Source organism: Pleurodeles waltl, chromosome 11, assembly GCF_031143425.1.
Source record: "Pleurodeles waltl isolate 20211129_DDA chromosome 11, aPleWal1.hap1.20221129, whole genome shotgun sequence".
Classification (NCBI taxonomy): domain Eukaryota; kingdom Metazoa; phylum Chordata; class Amphibia; order Caudata; family Salamandridae; genus Pleurodeles; species Pleurodeles waltl.
The window spans coordinates 148,440,055-148,465,656 of NC_090450.1; the positions used below are offsets into that span (position 1 = coordinate 148,440,055).

Genomic DNA, 25,602 nt, shown 5'->3' on the forward strand with positions numbered 1-25,602 from the left:
CTGCTCTGCCACCCCGGTCGACTTCCTGCTGCCAAATTAAGAGATCCACCAGCCCTGTAGTGACTTCTGTGTGTGCATAAGGAGTTTAGTGCACAGCCGGCTTCTTTAGGCTTCTAGGCACCAATCATTTAATGTTTTTGGGAAACAACGCTCCCAAAGCAGTTTGTTTTATTATGAAAAATAAAACTAATACCCCCCCACACCATGAACATTTTCTCCCAAAGTGTGGGCAGTCATTTTATTTTCTGTTTGTAGCCATGGGGATTTACCTGGCGATGATAGATAGAAACAAGAGGACATCTAACTGTTTATCTATGTAGCGCAGACTGTCTGATGCTCATACTCTGATGGCCCCTACTCAGTCAGGCTGCAGGAGTGAGTTTTCATATGGCAGAGGCAGTGGAAAATTGACCGCCCCTCCTTTGCTCATCAAAGAGCAGACGGCCAAAGGGTTTAGTAGATAGGGTACTTCATCACGTTTGTGATGAAGTATTTTGCCTACCAACCACTAAATTAGGCCCTTAGTCAAAGGAAGAAGCAAGAAAATTAAAAAGATACCAGGATACCGAGTTCTACTTTTAGGTAAAATGTCAACAGTTACCTTGACGGGATTAAAACCAACTGGGCAGAAAGGTATGGGACTTTAATTCCGAACTAAACGCAATCTCAATAGGTGACTTGTTAAAGTAATAAAATAGATTTGTTCTGAGGTGGAGCCAGGACATCAGCGCTCCAATTGCTGATTAATGAAGAGGTAAAAATGCTCAGCATAGCAAAGTGCATGACTAATGTTTGACAAGCGATCAAGGTTTAAAAGCCTGTGTGCAAGTGCTGTGTTCCTGTTTATCCAGTCACGAAGGAGCCCACAACTTGTCGCCGAACTGTGCCTGATTAATACAAGTATGTAATCCTGAAAGTTCCTGTCTGATTTTAGTTGGCTTTTTAGAACAACAGTATTTATAGTTTTTTTGCAGAGGAAATCAATCTGAATTGTTGATAGGGTGTTATAATTGTTTCTATTGTTTTCATATTTTAATGCACTTGTTTTCTATATTTGTGTTGTAATAACAGAATAGAACAAAAAAATGTGTTGTCTGATAGTGCCCACTAAATTAAATGTATTTTTTCCTGGTTTTTTTGCAGAGTTAGGGTGATGGGCAAGTCAGAAAGCCAGATGGATATAACAGATAATAATTCTCCAAAACCCAAGAAAAAGTCACGATGGTCTTCCCTGGAAATAGCGCTCATTGCCATTGTGGTTATGCTGACAATTGTAGCAGTCACAATGATAGCCTTATTTGCTACACATGATGGTAAGAAGCTTTTTTCCTTTTTGAGTATGTGTAACCGTTCATTAAATTCCATATTATAAGCCTGTTAAAATGTTGATTTGCTTGATGATGTCAGCAGGAGTTTTGAACTATTTTGTGACATCGAGAGCGCTCCCTCTTTCACTATTAGGCGAGAAAGACACTCCTAGTAAAACATCTGATGCAACTTACTGATGCATTCTCCGCATACTACAATCACAAACGCATGAACACAAGCTTACAGAGGCACAGAATTGCACATAATACTAGAGATGGGCGAGCCAAACCTGAGTCAAGGTTCTGGCTTGGCTCTAAAAGCCCGTGCAAGAGCTGAGTCCTGCAAATATTTTGCTTGTAAGTCAGGCAGCAAACATCATGTTAAAATATGATGAAGTTGCTTCAAAATAAAAAAATTGTGTTCTTTAACACGTGGATGCGTTTTAGTACTTTAGGTTATATGACCGCATTGCGAAGTATTTATTAAAATATATGTTTTTTAAACAATAACTTTAAAGCATTCCTGCCCCCACCGACCTTCTATCAAAGCATTTACTGAACTAATAAACGTCAGCTGTCATTTGTAGCCTATATATGTCCTGCAGATTGTCATTGTAGTTGGCGCAACATTATAGTCTATTAAAAAAAAAACAAGACGTTTTTGTATAGTGCACATGCTGAGCACACCTATTTGAAGGCTCTTAATATTTTAAGTATAATATTTCATACCTTGGGAGCTCCATTGAAGGCAATGAAGTGCTTAAGGCTTCTAATGGCTGGTAGAAGCCCTGAGCTCCAACATTACATTGTTTTTCACACAGTAACAGCTGTGAACAAAGCCGTCACAGAGCATGAGCTCTTTGTTTTATTTATACGAATATTCTGCCCTCTTGTGGCAGAATGTTTTTATAGCCTCATAACCCTTTGTAGCGGGGCTACACTGGCCTTTAAAGTTTGCTTCCTAGTTAAACAGTGTAGCGGGTCTTTAATGGCTGGTGTAGCCCGCTACAGTGGGGTATAAGGCTATATTGCATTAAGAAACCAAATTTTAAATTTTGTGACTTACACCAGTTTTTAATGTGCTAGTGACATCTTCTTCAGAATACATTCTTTCAGAAAATTGAAGTTTTTTATGAGGTATTGGCTGCAAAATTATGGGCCTGCTCCACAAGGAGTCCTTGCAGTCGTGGCAGAGGCTCTGCAGTTGTGGCACAGTCTCCACAATGAGAATGTGAGGCTCTTCGTTAATCATGCCAATGGCTCTTTCTAACATGTAATAGTCTTTTTTCTGTTATTCATGGGATTACAAAAATATAAGGGGTTGAAAATGCACACTTTTGCCATGTGCTGAACAACATACATATTTTGTATATTTGTGTATAAATATATGTCAGTCAATACTGCCAACTGACACATCCACTTATTTCCTGGTTAAAATATATATATATATATATATACATATATATATATATATATATATATATATATATATATATATATATATTTTACTGGATGTTAGACCTGGAAGCTTTTGGCGTGTCTCCCGTGTCTTTTTGCCTTCTGACCTCCTGTTTCTATGGTATACTGATCTAGTTCTTGCTGATTTATTGTCTCCGCGCACTTTACCACTCCTAATCAGTGCTAAAGTGGAAGTGCTCCCTATATAAATTATACTGTTGATTGGTTTATCCATGATTGGCATATTTGATTTAATGGTAAGTCCCTAGTAAAGTGCACCAGAGGTGCCCAGGGCCTGTAAATCAAATGTTACTTGTGGGCCTGCAGCACTGATCTTGTCACCCACATTAGTCGCCCTGTAAACATGGCACAGACCTGTCACTGCAGTGTCTGTGTGTGCAGTTTTAAACTGCCAGTTTGACTTAGCAAATGTACCCACTTGCCAGTCCTAAACTTTACCTTTTTATACATGTACGGCACCCCTACGGTAGGCCCTAGGTAGCCCCATGGGCTAGGTTCAGTGTATGTTAAAGGTGGGACATGTACTGATGTGTTTTACGTGTCCTAACAGTGAAATACTGCCAAATTCGGGTTTCACTGCTGCAAGGCCTCTCTCTCCCACAGGTTAACATGGGGGCTGCCTTTAAATATTCTTAAAGTGCAGTTTCCCTTTGACAGCAGATAGAAATAGGGAGTTTGTGGCTTCTGAACTCACAATTTCAAAATACACTTTTTGGTAAAGTTGTTTTTTAGATTGTCAGTTTGAAAATTCCACTTTTAGGAAGTGGGCATTTTCTTCCTTAAACCATTCTGTGCTTCTGCAGCTTGTGTATTCCACGTCTGGGTCAGACTGACAGTTGGGCTGTTGTGAATTCCCTCTAGACAGTGACACAAAGGGAGCTGGGGTGTAGCCTACATATCCTAAGGGGCCATCTGGGCTAGAGTGGAGGGAGGAAAGGACACTTAGACCTGAAAATGCTGTGTCTGCCCTCACAGAGTGCAGTCTCCGACCCCCTGGTGTGTGTCTGGGGCCAGGCCTGGGCAAGGCAGGATCTTGTCAACAACATATACTTTCCTTTGAAGTTTGCCTACTTCAAAGGCAGAAATGGGTATAAGTAGTGGACCCAAAACCCCAGACTTTTAGAATCTTCCTGGATCAAGAGGAACCTCTGCCAAGGAGTAGAGCTGAAGAGCCATAGGAGGAGTACTGCCTTGTTGCTGTGTATGGTTTGCTTGGTTGGCCTGCATTTGCTGCTTCTGCCTTAAAAGAGAGCAAAGGGTGATCTTTGCTGTGTATCCTGCTTGAGAGGGTTCTCCAAGAGCTTCGAGTAGAGCTTGCCTCTTGTTGGGAGTCTCAGAGATACCAAAGGCTTCTGTTTCCACCGACGCTAGCACCATCGACTCCAGTGTCGTCACCAGGCGTCCATGTCTGCACTGCAACCTGGGGATGCCGCACAGAGCCCATCTCATGCTGCACTGCCGACACAGGCCTACTGATGACAGAGCTTCAGCAATGACGATGCCGCTGCCTGCACTGTGACCTGGTGACACTGCACAAGCATCACCCCGCTTCACACTGCATCCCTGGTTTCCCCAACACCACTGGATGCCATTACTGAGCCACTGCCTTCACTGTGACCTGTGGACACCGTACGTCACATCGTCCCACTTCGCACCACAGCCCCGACTCCATCCACGCCAGTGCACCTGACTTCATCAGCCCAGAGTTCGATCTGTAACACGTGTGACTTCAAGGGCTTGATGACCCCCCCCCCCCCCCACATCGACCACTGGAACTGACACCGCAATTTCAGAAACGCCGCTCTCCAGACCTCATTGCGAGGATCGCAACGCCCTGCATTTCCAAGGTACTGTTTTCAGGTCTTCCCGACACTGCAGCTGGCTTCCGATGCTGCAGCTGGCCTGAACCATTGTATTTGTTGTTCATGATGCCATGATAGCCCCAGACGGAGTTAGTGACTTCAAGGAAATGTCTTTTTAAGTAATTCTTGCAAAATTTGTATCTTATTTATTGTATGTTGAATTTGTATCATATTTGGTCTTGTTTTATACATATACGTATTGGATATTTTTCTAAAACTGGTGTGGTGTCCTTTTGTAGTGTTTTCACTATATTACTGTGTGTTATGTGCAAATGCTTCACACATTGCTTCTGAGATAAGCCTGACTGCTCATCCCAACCTACCAAGGGGGTGAGCAGGGGTTATCTGATCAGGTATCTCCCTTATCCTGACTAGAGTGAGGGTCCCTACTTGGACAGGGTGCAAACCAACTGCCTACTAGAGACCCCATTTCTAGCACTGGGCAATTACATTTTTTGCCCTAATACCTCTCCAACAATCCTCTATATCTCATGGTCATGTTTGCTTTGAAGACTGCTCTGAACACTGCTATTGGCTTTCTTTCGGCCAACTTATAAACAGTAATGGAGCCTCACTATGTGTGGAACATTGTTTTCCGCCACCTGAGTAAACTCCTGTTTGCGCAGGGGTCTAAATTACATGTTTGGTTCTAAGTCACACATGCATTAACTATCGGGTGAATAAAATCCTCAACCTTCATTAGATTTCAACAGGTCAAACCTGCTGAAATTTAACAGGAAAGACATCTTATTTACTGTATCATACATGTTACTCCCCAGAAGCTTGTAAGTGCTGCTATTTCTGGCAACCGATTAGTAATATCCCAGTGGTATTCTTCTATTCTTGTTATAAATGGCATCTATACTTGTAATCAGTGCCTTAGAGAGTATCTTGAGCAAATATGAAATTTCACAGATGCAAGGATCAGTTATTTTGTATGCCCCTATTGGTCGAAGGGGTGTTTGCACTCTGGTGCTGCTACTCGTAGCTTATTTCCTGTAAAGTGCCTTCTGATTGCTTATGTTTCATATTAGAGATCAAGCCTTGATCAGTGTGATAAATTGCATCACTACTATAGCTAGACAGCAAATAAATCTTAGACTTAGAACTTTATTCAGAGTTTGGCAGTTGGGTACCCTATCAAAACATACAAGATTCTATGTGCCATACGTTTTAAAACAATTGTAATACAGCAAGCAGGGTACCTGCAATGTTTGTGAGGTTGCACGGCATTACAACACTTTAAATACAATGCATATCTTTAACCCACATTTTTTATCAAGCATTTTCTCACTATGCATTTACTTTTACAATACATGCCTTTACCATGAAATTGATAGTCTATTTAAGGAAGTATTAATAATATATATATATATATATTTTTTTTTTCATCAAAAATTTAGCAGTGCACTCCACCAAGGTACAATAATTCTTGATTTTATTTGAAACAAGAAAGCAGAACAACGCGTTTCGACTGAATGGTCTTTTTCGAGTTCAAACATCCAGTTCACACTACAAGTTCCTTTTATAATGGAAAATATTATACGCACATGATGCATGCTGGGAGTTGTAGTTTAAACATAAATAAGTAATTTAAATGCAAAATTTCACAATCAATCGTTCTCAGGGAGAATACAATCATATTGAAATTCCAACATTCTGTAAAGAAGTAACCAAATAGCAAATTCACTTCATTTGTTATTTACAATTCAAATTCTGTTATTCTCACCATTAGTTTAGTTAACTTTATACTGCCATTTTTAACTTACTTTTTCCTAGTGGTAATATAATGAATATAACTTGGATTTTATATTTTTACAAATTTTAATTTCGTGTGAATCAGGACTTGCTTAAAAAAAGAAAGAAAAATACAATTTCTCTCCAATGCTCACAAAAATAATTAAGACAGTTATTAAAAATCTCAACCGATCAAAAATTTCACTTAACAATTCAGAGTTATGTGTTATTTGGATTATACACTCATAAATGAACATAAAGTTCTTCATCATTGTTCATCCCAAAAGGGGCCTTCGTTTTCATTCGAATTATAAATCTCGATTCTAATTGCCTCAACTTTCTCACTCGATCCCCTCCTCTTTCATGATCTGGGATATGATCTATACCATAATATCTCAGTGTCTTCCAATCATTTGATGTATGTGTCTGTAGATGTCTGGCTGTCGCATATGTATAATCTCTATGAGTGATAGCTCTGATATGTTCAAGGATTCTTTTCTTAAGCGCACAAATTGTACTCCCAATGTACTTTAGGCCACAATGACATTCTATAATATAGATTACGTATTTTGTATCACATTTAATTTTATGTTTAATGAGCCATTCCTGTCCGTTTGGTAAATTATTTTTTTTCATTGATTGCCCAATTTTACATGCTTTGCAGGAATTGCATTTGACGAAACCCTTATTCTCCACCTCTAGCCAATTGCTATCCTTTTCTAACACAAGGTGACTTTTAACCAATATATCCTTAATGCTGGGTGCCTTTTTGTATGAGAACAAAGGTTTCGAACCTACTATGGGTCCTACATCCGGATCTCTGCTTATTATTCTCCAGTGTTTGCACAAAATATTTTTTATTAATGTGCTTTCTTTGGTATATTGCATAATCATTCGCACTCTTTCTTCAGATTCTCTTTCTCTTTTATTAAACAGAAACTCCTCAAGTTTTTTGGACTGAATAATATTTAAATTACTTTTAAGGATCTTTTCATTATATCCTCGAGTCTTAAATCTCTCATATGTTTCATCAAGTTTTAGTAATAAGTCCTTTTCATGAGAACAATTTCTCCTCATTCTAATAAATTCCCCCAAGGGAATGCTGTTTACCAAAGGTTTGGGATGAAAGCTTTTCCCATGTAGTACACTATTACAAGCCGTATCCTTGCAGTACACTGTGGTTTCAATTTTGTTGTTCTCAATATAAATGGTAATATCTAGAAAATTTATAGATGTTTTACTGGTTTCACAGGTGCATTTCAGACCAACCTCATTGTCATTTAAAATATTAAAATATTGCAAAAATTCATCAATTGATCCATTCCAGATTATAAAAAGGTCATCTATGAAACGAACCCACAATAATGCTTTTTCAGCAAATCCCTCATTTCTTTTATTCCATGCTATCTCTCTTTCCCACCAACCCATTACTAGGTTGGCATAATTTGGAGAAAAGGAGATGCCCATGGCTGTACCACATAATTGATAATATATCTCATGATTAAATATAAAGATATTATTTTTCAAACACATATCAATCATATCTAGTAGCATTTTTGAATGTTCTAATTCTGAGATATTACGCTGCTTCAAAAAATATTCACAGGCATTTAAACCAATTGCATGATTAATGGAAGTATAAAGTGAGATCACATCTGTTGTCGCTAGTAAATAATTTTCATGCCAATCCAAATCTAATAATATCTTTAAAAGATCTCCAGAATCCTTAATATATGAACTAAGTGTCTTAACAATTGGGGCTAAATAAACATCTACATAATTAGAAACTCTTTCAAACAATGAATCACATGCCGATACTATTGGTCTTCCTGGTGGCGATGTCAATGATTTATGAATTTTCGGTAGAAAATAAATCGTAGGTATTGTTGAATTCTCCTTTTTCAAATACATATATTCTTCACGATCAAGTAGCAATTGTTGATGCCAAATACCTAGTTTTGCATGTAACATATAGGTCATATTCTTTATAGGATTTCTCGTCAATTTCTTATATTCAGCTGGATTCCTCAATTGTCTGTAGGCTTCCATCATATAATCAGACATGTTTAGAATAATAACATTACCTCCTTTATCTGCTGCTTTTATTATAATTTTGTTATTAGCCTTCAGACTTTTTAATGCCAACCGTTCTTTCTTAGTTAAATTTTCTGTTTTACTAATTAGTCTTTTGTTTTGAAGACGTTCCAGATCTTCTAAAACTAGTTCCGAATATAAATCTATTTTGTTGCCTGGTGAAAGTATAGGACAAAACTTTGATCTTTCTTTTAAACCAGATGGTTTATGACATTTTGTGTTAATATCTAATTGTTGTAATACTTCCATCTCGGTGTAATCTTCATCTTGTAGATTATAAGTCAAATCAAATAAGGTTTTGAGATCTATAACTTGATCAATCTTAAGTGGAGTTTCTTCCAATTCCTTTGTGGTGTTATCTTCAGAAGTAGATGGTGTTTTCTTCCTTTGCTGTGTATGAAATTTTAATAATTTCAATTTCCTAACAAATTTGTAAATATCAATGCGAGTATCCACAAAATTATGATGAATTTCAGGGCAGAAGGATAGACCTTTATTGAGGGTTTGTAGTTCAAAGTTCGTTAATTCATAATCCGAAAGATTAACTACTAAATTTGGGGATTTTGTTATTTCCTCAAACTTCTGAGAGAATATTGTCTTTTGCCTGTTTCTTTTGGCTCTTCTTGTTTTTCTCTTGTTGATCCTGCCTGATTTTGTTTGTTTCCATAACCCCGCCCTTTGATTCTGCCTCTTCCTCTTGATAACTTTTGGTCCAAGTAGAGTACTTGCATTTCCTCTAAAAAAGTGTTTTTACTGGTATCAGTACCTTCCCCTTCACTAAGTTCTACTTCAGATTCAATCGAGGTTTCCTCTCCACTGTGATTTGATTGTCCTCTAGTGAACCTCGATTCTCGTTTCAATTGGTCAAATCTTTTCGCAAATGTATATACTCACCCAAACTTATAATCTTTTTCATCCCTTAAAAATGTACTATTTTTTCTCTGCTGGACTTCATCTTCATAATTATTCAAACGGGTTTCCATAGCTTGTCGCAAGGTGGTTTGTCCACTTTTATCATTTTGATTATTCAACAAGTCTTCCAATTCTCTGATTTTAACATGTGTTTCTTCCAAATCTAATCTAGCATGCTTAATTAATATTTTCATCATGTTCAAAGAGCATTGTGTGTTGTTTTCTGCCCCCTCTGTGAACAGTTCAGGCTTAATCCCAGTATAAGTTGGCATCAAAAATATGCGTAAGCCCCTTGGAATCCTTTTCACCTCGATATATTTCTCTAAAGATAAAATTTCCCAACTCTTATTTATTTTATTTAAGACAGGGCTTGGCCTTCTATTTTTTTTTTTTGGAGGGGGGGATAGTGATGCCATGCAGCCATCCTACCCTGGCTGATTCCGCCCCAGGGGACCTCATCCCATGGGCCTGGCATTAAAACATTTATTTGTTTTTGAGGGGGGGGGGAAACAAATAAATGCGCCCCCCTTTTCCCAGGCCGATTTTGGTCCCGGGACCCCATCCCCAAGGACCCAGCCTTCTAAAAATGTTTTGTTGGGGGGAGGAGGAGGCCACTGGCCCCAGAGACCTCTTCTTCAGGGATCAGCATTAATACATTTATTAATACATTTATTTTGTTAGGGGAGGGAAGCCGCGTGGCCTCAATCCCCAGGCTGATATTGGCCTTAGGACCCCTACCCAGGGGCCTGGCCTTCTAAATTGTTTTTGGGGGGAGCATGCGGCCTTCCTCCCCTATCCAATTTCAGTCCCTGGTACCCCATCCCCCAGGGCCTGGCATTAGTATATTATTGGGGGGGGGGAGAGCTGTGGCCCCTCTTCCTAGGCTGACTCACATCTGGTGACCCATCCCCTAGGGTCCTGCCTAAACATTTGATTGTTTTTGGGGTGAGGGGGACCGCACAGCCCCCTCCCCAGGCCAATCTTGCCCCCCCGGGGTCCCCATCTCCAGGGCTCAACGATGTCACCTGGGTGCCACCCAGGGCACCAAGTCAAATGTTTGGAGACCATGGGTGGCATTCACAAGGCCTCCATGATCCCAGCGGGCTCCCCACCTCCTGCGGGAACCAGCATTGCTGTCACAGATGGTGCTGCTAAACATGCAGCTCTCTCTCTGTGAGAGCAATTGTTTCCTCTGTTTCCCTGCCTGCAGACATGCAGGCAGGAAAACAGAGGGAACCGCCACATTCAGCAAGTGAGAGCTGTTTGACAGCTCTCATTAACTGGAAATGGAATGTTTGCATTGATTTGGCAGGAGCTGTCAAAGCTCCTGCCAAGTCATAGCAAACAGCTATGTCCTGGAGGTGGGCACCACAGGACATAGTAGAAGCTGGCTCTGGTGGTTGGCCGTCTCCAGGGCCGTTATTGACTCCACAAGGGGGGCTGCGTGGCCCCCCTCCAACATTGCAATTTGCCCTGGGGAGGAGGTGGTCCCCGGAGCTGGGAGTTCGCAACTGACCCCCTATCCTATTTAAATTTAGCCCAAGGGAAGTGGCAGTCCATGGTCAGTGAGGTGCGTGTGGCCCCAAAAACTGAATTAAATATTTGCCCCAGGGAGGTGGTGGTCCCCAGGGCTGCAGAGGGTCATGTTACCCCCACATTTAATTCAGTATTTAACCTGGGGATTTGGCAGGTCCTAGGGCTGTAGTGCAGCCCCCTGCACTTAATTGTATGAGTGGCCCGAGGGAGGTGGAAGTCCCTGGGGCTGCAAGCAGACTACATGGCCCTCTGCACTTAATTGAATATTTGCCCCAGGGATGGGGGGAGGCTGGGAGGCCCCCCCACACTTATTTGAATATTTGCCACAGGGAGATGGTGGTTCCCGGGGCTTTAGTGAACCCATGAGGGGGCCCCCTTCTTATTTTTAACATTTCCCCACTGCATGGACCACACAGGGGCTTCATTTTAGCAAGCATGAGAGCCCAGCTGCCCTGAGGACCACCACCTCCGATACGCAGTGACTCCTGCTGAAAATTAAAAAAAAATGTTTTCTTGCTCTTGTGGGGGGGGGGGGGGGGGGATCCCTCTGGGACCCCAGTGCCAGTGTTAAGGGATCAGGGTGTGCCTACCCTGGCCCCTTTCCTTTAGTTTATTCCTTTTTCGGGAACTCAGCTTCAGTCCCAAGATGGCTGCCAACACTTCCTTGTTGAAGAGTTAGTAGCCAATCAGATCTCAGCGCGAGATCGAGAGGGGTAATGGAGCCTTTTTATCCCTATATATACAAATTTGTTTTTCTTTAATTTCTCCAAAACTACTGAATGGGTTTACACCAATTAACAAAAAGGTATTTTTTCTGGGCCAAGAGCTACCTTTCTCCCAAACACAACTACAGGCCTAACCACTGAATGGAATTACACCAGATTTGGCAGAAAGCTAACTCTGGGTCCAGAAAGCACACTTTGGTGTAAATGTGTTCAGTACTTTTAGAGATATTAAAGGCCAAACAATATGAATATCTGGGCACACGGTACTATGTGGATCCAACTGGCCCAGTGATGATATCTAATTGGCTGCCAGCACTTCAACCAGGACTTGGCTTCAGCTCAACCCCACTAAAAAAAACAAAAAGGGGCCAGGCTGGGGACACCCTGAGCCACTAGTCTTTGTTTAGGTGTCCATAAGGGCCCCCACCAGGGCTAAAAATCATCTGTTTTTAAAAAAAAAGAGTGGTCTCCTGTGGGGATTGGGGACCTTAAATAGGAGGGTCACCTTGGGGGCTTTAAAATGCTCTAAAAAAGGAGGGTGCTCCACTTTTCTTCCGCCCCTTAGTGCCCCCCCAATGCAACCATGTGTGCGCCGTATTCAAAATATGGCGCACCGTGGCGGTAGTCAGGGGGACTAGCATCATAATTGTTGACGCTGGTCGGTGCTTTGCAGGATTAGCGTAAACAATGTTGGCGTTAATCCTGCAAAGCACATAGAGGCCCACTGAACACAATGGGAGCCTCATTTTGATGCCTGCACTTAGCAGGGGTTAAAAAATACAGTTAAAAATGGTACAAAGGAATCACATAGATTCCTTTGCACCATTTTTACGGCCCCCCTAGTGCTAGAACTCCCCCCATGCATATATTATCCCTTCCGTTCTACAGTTATATCTAGCTCGCAACAGTTCACAGGACACGCTAAACATTCACACGAAAGAAAGCTAGCACTCCAAGCAGTGTAATCCATGACAAATTTAATTCATGTGGCCAAAAAGTTTTGACGGTGAGGTCTTTCTCAAAACCTGTAATATAAGTGAAAACAGACTATTGTGGTCATGCCAGTCCGAAAAACATTGTCGTATATAGAAAGCATTAGTTTGTATTTACACTTAGCAGGACAAAACATGCAGTCTTAACACAAAGGTGAATAAACAAAACCTTATAGAAGTATTAATACATTGTATCGCTGCTTAGAAAAACATGCATTATAGACGTCAAGGAGGCTAATCCTACCCAGCCATTCCGCATAAACATTCAGATAATGATAAAAAATAATGGCATTCTCCCATGTGTGTGAATCATTATCAAAGGGAAGTTTTTGTATAGAAGGAAAATAACATAAGTAAAACGTCCAGTGGCAGAAAGACAGTACCCCTCTGTGGTGTTATGTGGAGACGAAGGGGTCAAATATTGAATTCCTTGGAGATTAATGACACTCGCAAAAAAAGGACAGTATACAAGTGGTGAGATGCACTCACTAACAGATAATTGTTGGCTACTAAGTCAACAGGCAAAGTAAAAGACAAACATTATGATGGGCGCGCTATGAACATAGTAAGATATAGAGACACCGAAGTCTGTTTTTACTTATGACTATTCTACTAATGAGGAATGCTAGTTAAAGATGTGTATGCGAGTGTTTAAGGTGTAGCAAGCATTTGAAAAAGGCAATGGCTGAAACGCATCATGCTAGGTGATCCTAATTCAATTGGATACTGTTGGACAGAGTGCTCCTTTGGTTTGTGTGATAAGCCAGTTGGTTTGATTTTTATAGAAATATATATATATATATATACATTTTTTACAACATACATATATATATATATATATATATATATATATATATGTATGTTGTAAAAAATGTTGTGGTAAAAAAATGCATGGTAATGGTACTGCGTGGCAAAAAAACTCATTGCAAAGGCTGTTTCCTGTTTGTGATAGAGTATCCTGTCCACCAAACTCTAAATAGAGCCCTAGGTGAGGTGTCTCATTGAGTGCTCCATTAGGTGGCTCAAATGTGGTACACAATAAAAATATATTACATTTCCATGTTAATCTTTGGTAGTGGTCAGTCTGAAACATTTATCTGTTGTACCTCACCAAGACTAAAGATAAACTGTTCCTCCATCAGGGCATTGACCACTTCTATTTAGCACCTCAGTTTCAAGAACGTTATCAGTGAGATAGTCTTGTAACATCATGGGTCACACAGTTTACCCTTTTTGAAGAGAGCTGGCATATGTGTTTCCCTTACAAACTGGGAGTTACAACCGAAGTACCTGCACCTTTTATCTCCTTACAGAGGGTAACCACAGTGCTGGTTGTCAGAATCAGACACATCATGGGGTCGCCAGGACCTGCAACTTTTTTTTTCTTTTTTTTTTACAATAGGCTACCCCTAATTCTGAAGTGCACCAAGTCACTAGGTAATTCATATAAAAAAGATGTGCCTGAGCCCCAAATATTCATAGATGCTGTTTGAGCAGTTAAGCATTACTTAGGTATATGTATGATATCTATGTGGGCAAAATGTGGTTAATGATTTACAAAATAAACAATGGTTGGATTTTACCATTGTACTATTATAAAGGGATTTACTCCCACAAAATAGTTACCTGTGACTCTATCTGCTCAGAGGGGTGGGTTGTCCAAATTTCACGATTTGGGGTAATCACTTACATATTGAAGCAAGAAACCCACTATGTAAATGGTCCACGGTTTACTCTTGTCAAGGGAGCACCCATAAAATGTGTCAGTGTAAGGAAAGGGGCTTGTCCAAAAGTGTTACTTCACTTTATATTATACATTTATGCATGCAAAGTTGTAGACCTTCTTTTCAAATTTTCTTTTCATTCTTTTTATTTGGTAGTGTAAAAAAAATACTTTACATGATTAAAACTACCAGCGAAATTCATAAAAGAGGATCGAATCAATCAATCACTTGTAAAGCTCGCTACTCACTCTTAGGATCTCAAGGCGCTGGGGGGGGGGTTGCTAATGCTCGAATAGCTAGGTCTTAAGAATAACAAGAAAGCAGCAAACGGGACAGCTCTGCTAACCATGCATTGCTCTAAAAAGCTTCCCTTAATTAAAGTACATACATTAATTTAATTCCTCCCATAACCCCTCAACACAGAGGCAAAGTGCAAGATTACTACAAAACGAGAGGAGCATGGGCAACTTGGTATCAGCCATGTGAGAGTGACAATGTGGGGGCAGCAAACCTCGTACAGAAGTAGAATTGTATACAATAAGAGGGAATGGGAATTGGCAAGCTGCAGGGTAAGGCAATAATCAAACTATGTAAGACAACATTGCAGTGGGCACAGCTATCTCATTAGAAAGTGGAGTTAAGTGTCCAAAGCGTTCATCCTCATTACTGGGGGTGCCAACATTAGTCTAGAGGAGAGCGATTCATGCAGGTGTTGGGGTCTGTATCCAGGTGATCACACTCCGGGGTCGCTCACACTGGGGGAGTGTTGTTCTTAGCATGTTGCTTGCAGAATGCTAGGGCATCCTCAGGAGTGTTGAAGTAGTGGGGTATGCCATTTACATCAACACGAAGTCTGGCCGGGTAGAGCATATCATATCAGAGACCTAATTTATGAAGCGTGTTTTTAGCATCTGCAAATTTTTGTCTGGCTTCCTGGACTGTTGGTGTGAAGTCTGGAAACAGTGAAACCAACATGCCCCGGCAATGGAGTGGACACTGTTCTCTGGCAAGTTGGAGTGCTGTGTCGTGACCTTGGTAATTGAGCAATCTTGCACTGTTGTCTGGCCGGTGCTCCTGGCACTGGCCGCTGTCCAAGAGTGTGGTTTGCCCTTTCAGCCACAAATGTGGAAGTAAAGTTCTGGCAACCCAACAGTTTCGCAAGCAGATCCATGCGGCCAGTGGAGTGTTCATGGTCTCTGCGATTCCAGAAATGCGCAGTTTGTTATGGCGGCCCCTGGCTCCAGGTGCTCCTTCTTTATTGCCACTGTCTAGAGCCTGGACTCCAGCTTTTCCAGTCGTTTCTCTGCTCTCATGGCACTATTCTCAAGCCCTGAAAAGCACTCCTCTGTGCCCCCTTTAGGCGAGTTTATTGTTGGTCCAGACAGTCCCCCATTTTGTCAAGCCTAATAGTGAGGGTGTCAAACCGGGTATCTGTGGCACAGAAGCCCGCCCATTACTCTGCCATTATGGCCTCCATACCAACGAGTTGTCCAGGCGTAGTGCCAACAGTAGTGCCTCCCACATGGTCAGGGTCGAGGCGGTCACATCTACAGATGTGTTCTTTTCAAAGGGGAGCTTGCGCTGTTCATGTCGCCGTACACCATGACTGCTTTCGGAGATTGAGGATTGTCCTGACACTAAGGCTGTGTGTGTTGGACACTCTTACTAAGGGTGCAAGGGTTAGAGAGTCACCTCCTCATGGTCGAGCATGAAATCCAGCACAGTCAATGAGGGAGGAAGGGGCGTGAACTCCTTACTCTCACTGGCGCAATCAGATGTGGGGGAACAGTATCCAGGTCGGCTTGTAGTAGGGCCTAATGTCCTGCGGGATACCCCCAACAAGCTGGTAAGTATGAGACTAGGGATGGTGCACTGTTTTTCCCCCTCCTTGGCAACTCAGCTGCCTGGTCATGCTTTTTGGTATGGCGGGGTTTGGTCAGCGGAGGGGACCTTGCTTGGTGAAGCAGTGTAACCAGTTTCCCCAGGCTACAACAGTATAGGGAGGAGGGGAGGTACAAGTCTGCTGTGGCTCGGTGAGGTCCAGGTAAGGGCAAGGATATTGTATGGTGGTGCCTCCATGGTCTCAATATGTGGCAAAAAAACAGATCACCCTAACTCCAGAGCTTCCTGGTGCCTGCCTGCCTGCCTTTTCACAGTGAGCGATGGTGGCAGCAGAGTACAATTGGGCCACGCGCGGGCCTCCCAGCCGTTGTTGCGGCTATGTAGGCCCAGGAGGGCCGCAGATGCCATGCAATTTCACTGCCTCCAGCTCGTTATTCTACTGGGCTCATCTGTAGATGGGGCAGATGAAGGAAGGGAGGCGGGGGGTGCTCCAAGTTGTAAAGGCAGCACTACGCTGCTCTAGCAGCCGTGCACCTCAGGTTCACCCACAGCCCCTGTTGCTGAGGGGCCTCTGAGACGCACTGACTGGGAGGAGGCCACCTGCACAGCAGGTGCTTTCATGGTCCGTTCAGTAGTCAGGTGCGGCCCCAGCTCTTCTCACCATTGAAAGGTGCCTCTGCGCCGCATGCCTCACTCCAGTGAAGTGGTTTGGGTCCCATTTGACCAGTTGTTGACATCCTGCTGCCAGAGCTTCAGCGTCGTGCATCCATTACGGTCGTCAGCTTGGCCAGGCTCCCTGTTTAAATTATTCAATTATTTCATAAGCATTTATTTTTTTCAGGTAATCTGTTCCAACATTTTATTTTGTTAGTTCTAGAGTAAAAATTATTATTGTAATTGATTTTACATTTATGTTGTACAATAAAATGAATAATACATATAGTTTTTAATTAATTAACGTTTATTGATTTCTCTATTCTTTCCCACAGCGAGTTCTCCAAAGTGCTAGCATAAATCTCTGTTTAGGTGCGGAAAACCACAAGTAGTAACTTTACAGTTATACATATGGTTCAACCCTCTGGTTTCTGGGTGTGTAGACAAGAAACTCTACACTCTGGAGTAAATTTACACTCAGAACTGCTGAATAGCTAAAAGTAGTAATATTACACCGAAGTTTAAATGCACATTTACACCCATACTTTTATCTTTGTGAATAGGCCTTTTCAGTCCCATGTACAGGTTTTTATGCAATAACAAAGCCCATTGCTTCAACATTTTTCTCAATACACTCTTGTGAAAACATTTGTGTTCAAACTCATCGCTGCTGTTTAATATTCCCATTTTGGCTCCCAACTCTGGAGCAATCTTCCTCTTTGCATCAGAAATACTAATTCACACATTAATCAATCAATCAGTGTATTTGTAAAGCGCGCTACCACCCAGGAGGGTCTCAAGGCGCTCGGGGGGAGGGGGGTTGCTGCTGCTGCTCAAATAGCCAGGTCTTGATCCGCTTTCTGAAAGTCAGCAGGTCTTCGGTCTGTCGTAGGGGCAGGGGAAGGTTGTTCCAGGTCTTGGCGGCAAGGTGGGAGAAGGATCTGCCTCCGGTAGTCGCTCTTTGGATGCGGGGGACGGTGGCGAGGGCAAGGTCAGCTGAGTGGAATTGGCGGGACGGGGTGTAGAAGTTGAGTCGTCTGTTGAGGTAGGCTTGGCCGGTGGTTGTGGAGCGCCTTGTGTGCGTGGATGAGGAGCTTGAAGGTTATGCTTTTGTTGACGGGGAGCCAGTGTGGGTTTCTCAGAAGGGGAGTGATGTGGCTGTGGCGGTGGGCATCGAGGATCAGGCGTGCAGAGGCATTTTGTATGCGTTGCAGTCGTTTGAGGAGAGAATCATTGGGTGTCGTCTGCGTAGGAGATGATGTTGAGGTTGTGTAGTCGGGCGACGTGGGTGAGCGGGGTCATGTAGACGATGAACGGTGTAGGGCTGAGGGACGATCCTTGAGGAACGCCGCCGATGATCTTGGAGGCTTCGGAGCGGAAAGGGTGGATGCGGACACTCTGGGTTCTGCAAGAGAGGAAGGAGGTGATCCACTCTAGGGCTTTGTCTCGGATCCCGGAATTGTGGAGGTGTGTGCGTAGGATGTGGTGGCAGACGGTGTCGAAGGCGGCCGAGAGGTCCAGGAGGATGAGAGCCGCGGTTTCACAGTGGCCAAACAGGGCCCTGATGTCGACGGTGGCGGCGACGAGGGCGGTTTCGGTACTGTGGTTGCTGTGGAACCCTGACTAGGATGGGTCCAGGATGTTGTGTTCTTTGAGGTAGTGGGTCAGTTGTCTGTTGACAATCTTCTCGATGACCTTGGCCGGGAATGGGAGCTGGGAGATGGGGCGGAAGTTCTTGAGGTCTCACGGGTCAGCCATGGGTTTCTTCAGTAGGGGTTTGATTTCAGCATGCTTCCAGCTTTCGGGGTAGGTCGCATTCTCAAAGGAGATGTTGAGGATTTTGCAGAGGTGGGGTGCGATGGTGCCGCTTGCTTTGTTAGAGATGTGGTGCGGGCATAGGTCTGATGGAGATCCAGAGTGGATAGTGCGCATGGTTTTTATTGTGTTGTCTTTGTTCACGTTGGCCCAGGCGAGCAGAGGTTCGTAGTTAAGGGTGGGTGGAGAGTCTGGGGAGTCAGTGATTGGCGGGTGGTCTGGCTGTTGAAGCTGTCATGTATGTCTGTGATCTTGTGGTGGAAGAAGGCGGCGAGGGAGTTGCACACGTCTTGTGAAGGTTGGATGTCATTTGTGTTGAAGCTGGGGTTGGAGAGTTCCTTCACGATGTTGAGGAGCTCCTTCCTGTTGTGTGCATTGTTGTCCAGGCGGTCTTTGAAGGAGGATTTTTTGGCAGATCTGATGAGGTGATGGTGATTGCGGATGGCGTTCTTGAAGGCGGCATGGTTGTCTGGTGTCTGTTCGAGGAGCCACTTTCTTTCCAGTTTCCGGCAGGTTTGCTTGGAGGCTTGAAGGTCCGGGGTGAACAAGTTGCCTCGCTTGTTGGCTGCTCTGTTGGAAGGTTTCCACATTACCTTTAGAAAACATTTAAAACATCTCTTTTTCTAGCTGTTCTTCATCAATACATATTAACTATTTATATATCTGGTATTTCTATAGCACAAATCTAGTGAGAAGGCAGGAGAGTGCTGTACATGCTCAAAGGCAAGCTTGAAGTCAATAAGTAATAGGAGAGGAAGCCGGGTTGGGAGCAGTTAATGTTCCCTGTGGGAAAGATGACTGTTTTGGTAAACATGCACATAAATAACTCAATTAATGTTATTTTAGATATTTTCTCATATTGCGAGGGCCGGGATGTTATTATAATATGTTGCACAGTGCAGTATGAATTTTATAAAATTGCTTTTATTTGTGCATTGTATTTCTTATGTAACGTTTATGAATGTTTATCTCATCCGAATAACATTTTTTAAATTGAATTGAATTGAACTCAATTAATCTTATGGTTAAGGTGCCCTTATGTTTTCTCCTTGATGATGTTTGCTAAATATTTCAACTGTGGGTGCCACCACAAGTAGGTACACATCTCATATGGAGGCATTGTTAATCTACTTTCATTATATGGTCTAGCCCTCTCCTAACCTCAGACATTTAGGACTTGATTTATACTTTTTTTGCGCCGCATTTGTGTCATTTTGTGACGCAAAAGCGGCTTAAACTTACAAAATACAATTGTATTTTGTAAGTTTGCACCAAAAAATGACGCAAATGCAGCACAATAAAAGTATAAATCAGGGCCTTACTCCTCTAAAAAAACACTAATCAGTTTTTAATGTGCAAAACAATAAGTACAGGATCCCACTGTTTTCCTTGGGAGCCTTACAGTGGTGCTGCTGAATGTTAAATACCACGGTTGCCTAGTCCTGATTCCACTTCGTGCCTCTTTTTTTCCACCACTCTACTCTTGCTGTCACTTTATCTCACTGAAGTTCTTTTTGCTTTGCAGTCTCCATTTGTCACCATTTTAATATCTTCCTCTCCCTCCATCTTTTCCCATCTACTGCCTATCCGTCTCTTCTACGTCACAGTCTGATGATGAAAAATAGGTACCGGTCCCCACAAATGAGTGTCGCTTCCAACTACCTGCAACACTGACACAAAGAAAGCACTGGTACCCTGCGTATATCAGCAAAACAAATTAGTGTAGCAGAATCAGGGTTTGTCAGATCTGAGGGCAACATGAGCTGTCACCACATTTCTCTTCCTTTCTGCTGACCTCAGAATATTACCCAACGCATTTATTGTTGGATGCATAATACGGTGACCACTATACTCACAAATTACGGGCGGGGGCACTATGAAGGGAGGTGTGACAAGAGCATGTGGTGTGTTCTGTTGGAACAGCATGAATAGACAAACTTGCAGGTGCATTTCATATGGATAGAGGTGGAAAACAATAATGGGTTTCCAAATAATTGTCCTAGTGATTCAGGATGGCAATGTTAATGTTTCTGATGCTCATGCAGACAGTCTTTCAAAGTCAAGAGAAGCCTCTGGTCCATCAACAGTTTCCAGACTGTGCTGATTTTCATAGTTCCTTTTGGATCAGAGGTTGTGAGATAATGGTCGAAAGTAGCATATGTGCAATTAATATAAGACAGGGAGAGGATAGAAGGGGAGAGAAAGAATGGATTGATGGAAAGAAGAGAGTGCACAAGGAGACGAAAAGAACAAGACTGGTTTGAGTAATTTTGCCAGAGCTGCTCGTGGCTCTCCTGCCCAGCCCTGTTTATATCTTGCAGGTCTAAAAGTTTAAGACAATTTTGCAGGTTAACATTGATTTGATAGATAGGGCGATGATGCTAGAAAGGCACTGTGAATGCCAGTGATCTTCAAAACGTAAGGCATTTCACTTACTGACATTTAATAGCATAATTTGCTCCAACACTTCCACATCTCCCAATTGTATGTTGATCAGAAGAATTCATTGGGGTGTTGTTGGAAAATGGGTTATTGGTAGGGCAGGTAGGTACCTACACCTAGCAACAAGCCACTAACCTCCACATAGGTACAGTTAGGTCTCAGTAAATTAATCCCAGCTCAACCCTTGGTAGCTTGGCAACGAGCGTCAAGGCTTAACTTAGGAGACAAAGTGTAAAGCATTCACATATCACAAAACAGTAATTAAATAAAACACAGGAAACAGTTTAAAAATCCAAAACCAATTTATAAAAATAGTTTATATTTTTATCTTTAAAATGACACAAAAATGATTAAAATCGGTTCAGGGGAACCGGAGATATGAATTTTTAAAGAATTATTACTTTTCTAGCGCTTAGAAACAAAAAGCGCCAATCGGGTCATCTGGTTGCACCTCGACCGGGGCAAAGTCAAACTTTCAGGCCGACCGCGATGGAGCCCTGCTCGGCTACAGGTCGCGGGAGGCCTCGGTTAAAAAGTTTCCTTCTGACTTAGTCTTTATTTTGAAGTTTTTCTTCACCGGGACGAACCTGCCAGTTGAATCCGACCTCCTGGAGCCCTTGTCCGGATACGCGATGTGGGTTTCCTCGGTGGAGACTTTTACCTTCGGACTTAGTCGTTTTTTCGAGATGAAAATCCTTCGACCGGGGTAAACCTGGATCTTGATCCAACGTCCATGGAGCCCTTCTCGGATACGATGGCTGGGAGGTCCCGGTCAACTTTTTACGTTCGGACTTAGTCTCTTTTTTGGATGTTTTTCTTTACCGGGACGAACCACGAAGTCAGGCCGGGTCGCGGTTGAGGCAAGCCGGCTAGAATTTCCGCGGCGGGTCGGTCCCTCTCTGGAGCTTTTTTCCAAAAATTCTCAAATCTTTTCCAAACTTCTGGGGCTTCTCCCAGATGTTCTTTTAAGGTTCTTTTGGGGTCCACAGCTCACCCCAAGGGTCCAGAAGTTCTGTGATGGTCCTTGGGGGGTGCGGACTTCAACTCCCAGAATGCACCTGGCGCAAACTCCTTTTTGGCCACTGGACAGTGGACAGCTGGTCGCTTTCTTCAAGAGTTGGTGCAGGGGACTCTGGTTTAGCAATTTTTCACCTGTAGCAAACAGGGAGTCCCTCCTTGAACCAGTTGAAGCCAGGCAAAGTCCTTCTTGTGGTGAAGCTCAAGTGTGCAGCTGGTGCAGTCCTTCTGAGTGCAGGGTCCAGGTGCAGGCCAGGGGTCCAGCAGGGCAGTCCTTCTTCTTCTTTAGTTCCTTTCTTGTTGAATTCTGGAGGGGATCTGAGGTGTGGGGGCAGGTCTGCCAGTTTTATCCTTGCTCCTGGGTGAAAAGCAGGGGGGTCCTGATCCTCCAGTCAGGTACAGGGTCGTCCCCCTGTGATGACCACTTCCTGGGAAGTGTGCCAAAAATCCATCCCAAAAGGCAACAGTCTCTAAAAATCCAACATGGCTGAATCTGATTTTTGGAGGTTACTTCTGGCTGAGCCAACCCACTGGTGGGGCTAAAAATCATAAACACACCCCTCTCCTGCCCTCTCCTAATCTAATCAAGGGGGCACCTAATTGTCTGGGGTTGCAGGATGTGGGGGTGTTGCTGGGTGCTGCAAATGTCCTTCTCTGCCTTTGAAAACCAGTTTGGCAGCCCTCCCCCTTCCTGCCTCACCATCTGCTGAGGGGAGATTCTCTCCCCCAAGCACATTCCTTTGTGTGAAGCCAGGCCACTTCACACCTCCTCAAGGCAGCCTGGCAGAAGCTGCTGCAGGCTGGCCAATCAGAGCACAGCAGCAAAAACAATGCAGAGCTGAAATTGGCAACTTTTTAGGTAAAGTCTAAACTTTTTACCTGAACAAGTTATATTAAATCCAACAACTGGAAGTTGTGGGATTTATTACAACAATTAATTTGATACCAAATTCTTGGTATGTAACATTTAAGGAGACTTTAAAATTTAAAATAAAGTCTGCCCATTCTAGCCTATGAAGGCCATTTACTTCAATGAGGGAAAAACGAATTTGGCTGTTTTTACCTCACCGGGCTTATAAATCTATTTTTATAAAGTCCCTGCTTATAGTTACATGGCACCCAGCCCTAGGGGCACATAGGTCACACCTTAGGGGTGACTTATATGTAAAAATAAGGTAGTTTAAAACTTTGGAAGTACCTTTAATTCCAAAGTCGAATTTGCATATAACTTTAATTTAAAAGCAGCCAGCAAGGCAGGCTTGCTTTTAAAATGACACTGGGCACCTCAGCAGTGCACCTAGGTGTGCACCACCTATGCTGTGGTCCCTAAACCTACATGCCCTACCATATACTAGGGACTTATAGGTAGGTTAACTTAGCCAATTATAATTAGCCTAATTTGCATATCCATTTTACACAGAGCACAGGCCCTGGGACTGGTTAGCAGTACCCAGGGCACCATCAAAGTCAGGAAAACACCAGCAAAAAGAGGAAAATGGGGGCAAAAAGTTATGGGGCCTCTGCAATCAGCCCTGTTTTCTCACAGGTGTAAGTATGAGAAATAAACACTAACTACAGCAATTCTTCTTCTGCTGCTGAGCTCGAAGATACAAGTTAGTTTGTCCCTTGTGTTGTGCAAAAACTATAGCAGTATAGATGCGCAAAGTCAAGCTTACAACTATGGCACAGAAACGAATGTTAATGACTGTATTTTTATTTGATGACATAAGTTAGGATGTATGTTTGTATAATGTGCTTACCATTTTTAGCATTTTCTATTGTAAGAATGGCTGAGATTGAATTGGGTTAGACTGGTATGACACTGAGTGTGCATATGGTTAAGGGGTTGTTTGAAAGATAATTGGAAAGCAACTGAAGGATTCAGTAACTGGACACTGACTTTTTTCTATCTGAAGCCAGTTATTCCCTACCTGTATAGGACTCCGAATATACATAAAGCTAACCGCTTGCCTTGACATAAAACATAGATTGACCATCACAATGAGCACCATAATTTTCTTTACCCTTATCCCTCCCAAATCCGCTCATTTACAAGTGGTTGATAGGAATGAATATAAATCGCAGCCAGAAAAAACCCACCAGGTGTGTTTGCTATCTATATGAAAATGAAATGTGTGTGCTCTATTCAGTGATCCTGGCGAGTAGCAGTTTATGAGTGCAGTGTAAAGGTTACATATTTCTCTATGGTTACGTTAATGTTCTCAGTTCTTTAGACTAATTTCAGAAACAAAGTGCAGAATTTGTAGAGTTGAAGAGAAGCTGGTTTACGAGAAAGGCGTGCGTAGGATTCGTGAAACGGCTTTCTTCAGAGAATTTAAGAAAGAGATTCATTAATGTGGCTGGGGTTTATAGTTCTATGGACATTCTTATTGCGCCCAGAGAAAAATGTTTAGAGCTAGTCAGCCAATGAGAATGCTCCTTTTGATGACTGTATTTAGCTTTATAGGCCAACAAGGGGGAGCATCCTGTGGCTGGCCAGGAACCAGTGTCCTCAATGTGGGCATATAAGGAACATTGAGCGAGTATGACCAACCTCTCGCCTGAATGTATGCACAGTTTCCTATCATGCCTGATATTCAAGGTAGTGGAGTTTTTGAATAGTACACCAATTTCACTGATTTTGAAAGTTTCAGGATCCTCATGAACCGAGGTACTTGTACAGAGGAGCAAGTCTAGCTCAAAATCCCCCGCATGTGTAGGAAGTCATCGCAGTGGCACAACATATGCTCCTGCGGTGCCTGGGGAGAGGGAGAGGTTTGGAGGGAGGACCACCAGCAAAACCTGCAGGTGTGGGACCGGAAGGGTGGGCCAGGAGGGTGGGCCCCATCTGTGTTTTTTGCAGGGGGACCCCCTCAAGTTTCATTACGCCTCTGACTCCATGCTTTAAACTTTAAAGAAATATTGGACGGCTACATCATAATATTCTCAAGAACAGGATTACAATGTGTTTTTGGCTGGCTCTATGTCAGGGACTTGCAAAATTGCTCCGCAAGGTTCGGATCTAAGTCGCATTCTCAGGATATTTTCTGAATCGGCAAATAATTGTAGCTAAAAAATTTATTATTTAAATCTGTCCAATGTGCACAATCAGAATAATAGGCGCAATTCTCTCCGTTGTGGCAGAAAAATATTAAATGCATACAGGTTTGTTCCACATGAAATAAAAACAGGTGCATTCCACAGCTCAGTTGTAACTGACAGTTGACTAACCCTGCAGAAAAGAATGTAGAGAGCACTCATTATACATATTGAGGGTGAATATAGGGTATTGAAAATCTAGCTCTGAGAAACAATGGTAGAAATAATCATGGCCAGTGGAACAAACAGAATAGAAATATAGTCAGAAAGAGAAAACAAAGATCACAGACGCTGCCCCTGCCATTACTTAGTTGAGTTGAACATTTAAACAGGCAAACCACGTTGTCAATATTATAAGCCTGAAA

The 25,602-nt window shown here is 42.7% G+C and overlaps 1 protein-coding gene across 3 annotated transcripts in view; it reads left to right on the plus strand.

Moving 5' to 3' along the window:
- MME (membrane metalloendopeptidase) overlaps positions 1–25,602 on the plus strand; it is a 352,340-nt gene that overhangs the window by 36,533 nt on the left and 290,205 nt on the right. For 2 of the 3 annotated variants that reach the window (XM_069213314.1, XM_069213315.1), the window contains exon 2: positions 1,144–1,313. In XM_069213314.1, the coding sequence (XP_069069415.1) occupies positions 1,154–1,313 (160 nt within the window). In that variant the 5' untranslated portion in view covers positions 1,144–1,153. Of the gene's footprint in view, positions 1–790; positions 901–1,143; positions 1,314–25,602 lie in introns of those variants that run through there. The other variant, XM_069213313.1, reaches the window with a different exon arrangement.